Genomic DNA, 3,400 nt, shown 5'->3' with positions numbered 1-3,400 from the left:
TGTGTGTATATATAACAAATGAATCTCACGCAGAAAGTTAGCAAGCATGTTCTGATTTAAATATGAGAACTGAATATACAGAAAACACAACAGACACATTCCAGATTTCCAGGTCTTTCTCAAAAATCATTCAGACTGTGTGAAAATATGTGTGTGTGTTTACATGTACAGTTCTTTACAATAAAAATTCATCAGTGAGTCCTGTTGTCTTCAAGATGCTATCTTGTGAACTGCTACTGTGATGGTCCCGTGAGTCCTCACCAGAATGTTTCTACAAAGCAAAGAAATAAGAGAGATTAGTCAACTGAGGGTTTGAGTGATAAATCTGATCTGTTGTTGTCCACTGATATTATACAATGTATACTATCCTGTTTGACTAGTTATTTCATGACTGATCAGTACTGCACTCTTTAAGGACATGAGGTCTGTAGGATATAGAGACGTCCCAACCTCACGTTCCAAGTGTGCATGGAAAATAAGATGCACTATATGTGAAAAAAGCGTTATCTAGAAAGAGTGTTTGCAACATGGTGGAAGAAGACCTGTGGCATCTGCAGACATTAAAGGCTCACAGGTTAGACTTTCAGGTGATTATACACTAATGAAAACATAGTTATACATATTATATTCCATTATATTATATTATATTATATCCTGCCATATTCTGCAAATAACCCCCTAAATCTAACACACTGGACCTTTAACCAAATTCCTCAAGCATGCACTATTATTGTTGCGATGGTATGACTATAATAATTAATATTCATATCATCATTGTGGACAAAAAATACAGTTTAATTGTCCAAGTGTCAATACTCTCAGTACTACTTCTCAATCTGGCATGAATGACATCTGTTTGTTTGTTTTTTTGCATAAATCTGAAATTTAAAAATAAGAAATATCCCAAAAAAAAAAAAAAATACTGAATGTTAGTAACTCCACTTACAAAATACAAACTCGAATAACTTGACCTAGTAGTTGACTATGGACTGAGTGGATGAATGGCCTGTCACATTTCGTTTTGAAATGTGATCTCTGTCCCTGTCATCATGTCACTGATTTAGAGTTTGTTGACAAACACTGTAATCTTAGAAGGCAGTCTACAAGTGACAAAGCATCACGTTCATCCACAGTATACAGTTCATTACTATACGGGCTAACATTTTCAATGACTTCTTTTAATAAAGTACTGGACGCAGTTGAAGTCACTAATACTCATTCAAGAGAAGTTGTTTAGTCCAGAAGGTGGCAGCACAGCCACACAAATGAAAAAAGAAAACTCCTTTGCTAAAACTTTGAGCACAGTCAGAGCTACAAATAATGGACTCTCAATCTTTGATTCTGGATCTCTTTCAACAGTTTTTTCCCCCCACATTTATTGATCTCCTGCAAGTTTTAATCAAAACCACTACAGTCAGACCCCTTACATTAACGGAGATGGAGCGAAAGAGGGAGATGGATTCACTCTAGCAAAAAAAGACAAAAGGTTCGGTCGGTGCTCACCCTGACTCAGACTCCAGGCACACAGTCGGAGAGTCTGTTAGGTCTCTGCTGAGAGCCGCAGCTTGTTTGGCTAAAACTGACACAACGCCGCCGTGTTCATCAGACAGGGAGCCGCGGCCTGGTGATTGTGACATAACAGATGTGTGTTACTGTACAGAATTAAAGAAAATGTCAAAACGGATGTAACTGAAGTGCGTCTATAAATCCATCACATCTAAAACTTCTTACTTTGTCTCTTCAAAGATAAAAGTTAGATTAAACACTTTATAAAAAGTCAACATGTTTTTGTTTTTTAATCACAATATCAACATTTTTCTGTGGTGATAACCGTCCAAACATAAATGTTTTGTAGGTTTTAGTCATAAAAACTGATAACAGATGAATGTGTTCTGTACGTTCAGCTGTTTCTTCTGCAGCATGTTGTCAAATTTCTTAAACACATTACACTATGTAGGAGCCACAGTCAGTGAATGTGGACTAGGAGGACGTCTAAGTGGGACAATGCTCTGCTTATACAGAAGGGAAGACGTGTTCAGGTCAGAGAGGTGGACATGGAGGAAGAGACAGGAACAAGTGCATGTCTTGTCTTTGAGGACGTCGAATCAGATGAGGTTTGATCACATGAGGTTTTGGAGAGGATCTTAATGTGTTTATTTTCAGTTTAACATTTCTTCTACACATGAGGCACTTACTGTAAACGGTTGACAGAAACGTGAACACTGATGATGAGAAACCAGCTGGTTTCTGACAGTGTTTTCATGACACGGGTTCATTCAGTTGGAGAATATTTGAATAACTATCACTGGCATGCACTGAGAGATGACATGAAGAAACATTACCGCGGTCACACTGACACAGTTTTTTAAACATTTGACTGTCTTGGATGAGGTAATGATAAAGTGACTGTAACTAATGAGTTAATTAGTTACAGAAGGCTGAAAATACCAGAAAATATTCACATCTGAGACACTAGAACAAGTCTGTTTTTGTGCCATTCATGTTTAATGACAATAATCAATCATCACAGCATTTTTCTGTCGATCAGGTGATCAATAATCAATGAATTGACTTCAGCTCTCGCTCTGTGTGACCTTTTGTAGGACAAATGAAGTGTCCTGCTGCTCAGTCTAAAACGATGTGGTGACTGAAGTGTTTAAGGAAACGTGCTGAACAAATAATATCCTATCACTGGCGCACAATGAGTCAGCTGTTTGTGTTATTGTCTGAAGTAAAAACGCCACTTTGGTTTAGAGAGAAATAACTTGAGTGTTGAGTGTTTCCTTACAGCCCAGGTTGTGTCCCTGCTGGTCCGTACACAGCACACCGACGATGGCTGGGTTTTTCATGCTGCCAACACAGACACACATCAAAGGGATGAATCGTCTTTTAACGCCCCAACATTAAAAACAGAAACTCGGACACAGTCTGGAGTTGACTCACGTATCATCGAGATGCTGTTCGAGGGTCGACTCCATCGTTAACTCTCGTTAATAAACTGTAAATATCAAGTTTGGTGCATGAAGTTTTGTTGTTATTGTCGCTTCCTCAGAGCTTCCGGCTTGCGTCAGGTGACAGTCACGTGCACTGAGGGTCGCTGTGAGGACCAAACTGCACGAGGCGCGGTAAAATAATAGATAGATAGATAGATAGATAGATAGATAGATAGATAGATAGTAGTGTCTATAATGTATGTTGTAGTGACAGTTCAAATTCTGCTATCATATTTGATATATAAGCTTAATATACTGCACATGCAAATGTTATTACTAGCTTTTTCTATATGGTTAGGTCCCCGTATACTAAAATCATTTTCTAAACTCCCTCAGTTATGTAATGAAATCCTGCCTCTCCATATTTCATCATTTACACGTCAATCTCTTCATCTCAGCCCCAGTGA

General features: G+C 38.2%; 1 protein-coding gene across 1 annotated transcript; it reads right to left on the bottom strand.

Annotated features, from left to right (window-relative positions):
* Nucleotides 1-10: 10 nt before the first annotated feature.
* lamtor5 (late endosomal/lysosomal adaptor, MAPK and MTOR activator 5) lies at nucleotides 11-3,118 on the bottom strand. The gene is made up of 4 exons (XM_010740632.3): nucleotides 2,944-3,118; nucleotides 2,789-2,850; nucleotides 1,504-1,621; nucleotides 11-271 (listed from the first exon to the last, which is right to left on the bottom strand). The coding sequence occupies exons 1-4, from the start codon at nucleotides 2,976-2,978 to the stop codon at nucleotides 211-213; spliced, it is 276 nt and encodes a 91-aa protein (XP_010738934.1). The 5' UTR covers nucleotides 2,979-3,118; the 3' UTR covers nucleotides 11-210.
* Between the last annotated feature and the right edge of the window lie 282 nt (nucleotides 3,119-3,400).

The sequence above is a fragment of the Larimichthys crocea genome, chromosome XV, assembly GCF_000972845.2.
Source record: "Larimichthys crocea isolate SSNF chromosome XV, L_crocea_2.0, whole genome shotgun sequence".
In the NCBI taxonomy this organism is placed as follows: domain Eukaryota; kingdom Metazoa; phylum Chordata; class Actinopteri; family Sciaenidae; genus Larimichthys; species Larimichthys crocea.
This window is presented reverse-complemented; position numbering and strand designations above follow the sequence as displayed.

Coding starts and splice junctions, on each gene's coding strand:
- lamtor5 (XM_010740632.3), bottom strand. CDS start 2,978: ATGGAGTCGACCCTCGAACAGCATCTCGATGATAC. Junction 2,851..2,943: donor GAACAGCATCTCGATGATAC/GTGAGTCAACTC, acceptor CTGTGTTGGCAG/CATGAAAAACCCAGCCATCG. Junction 272..1,503: donor TGCCTGGAGTCTGAGTCAGG/GTGAGCACCGAC, acceptor TTTGCTTTGTAG/AAACATTCTGGTGAGGACTC.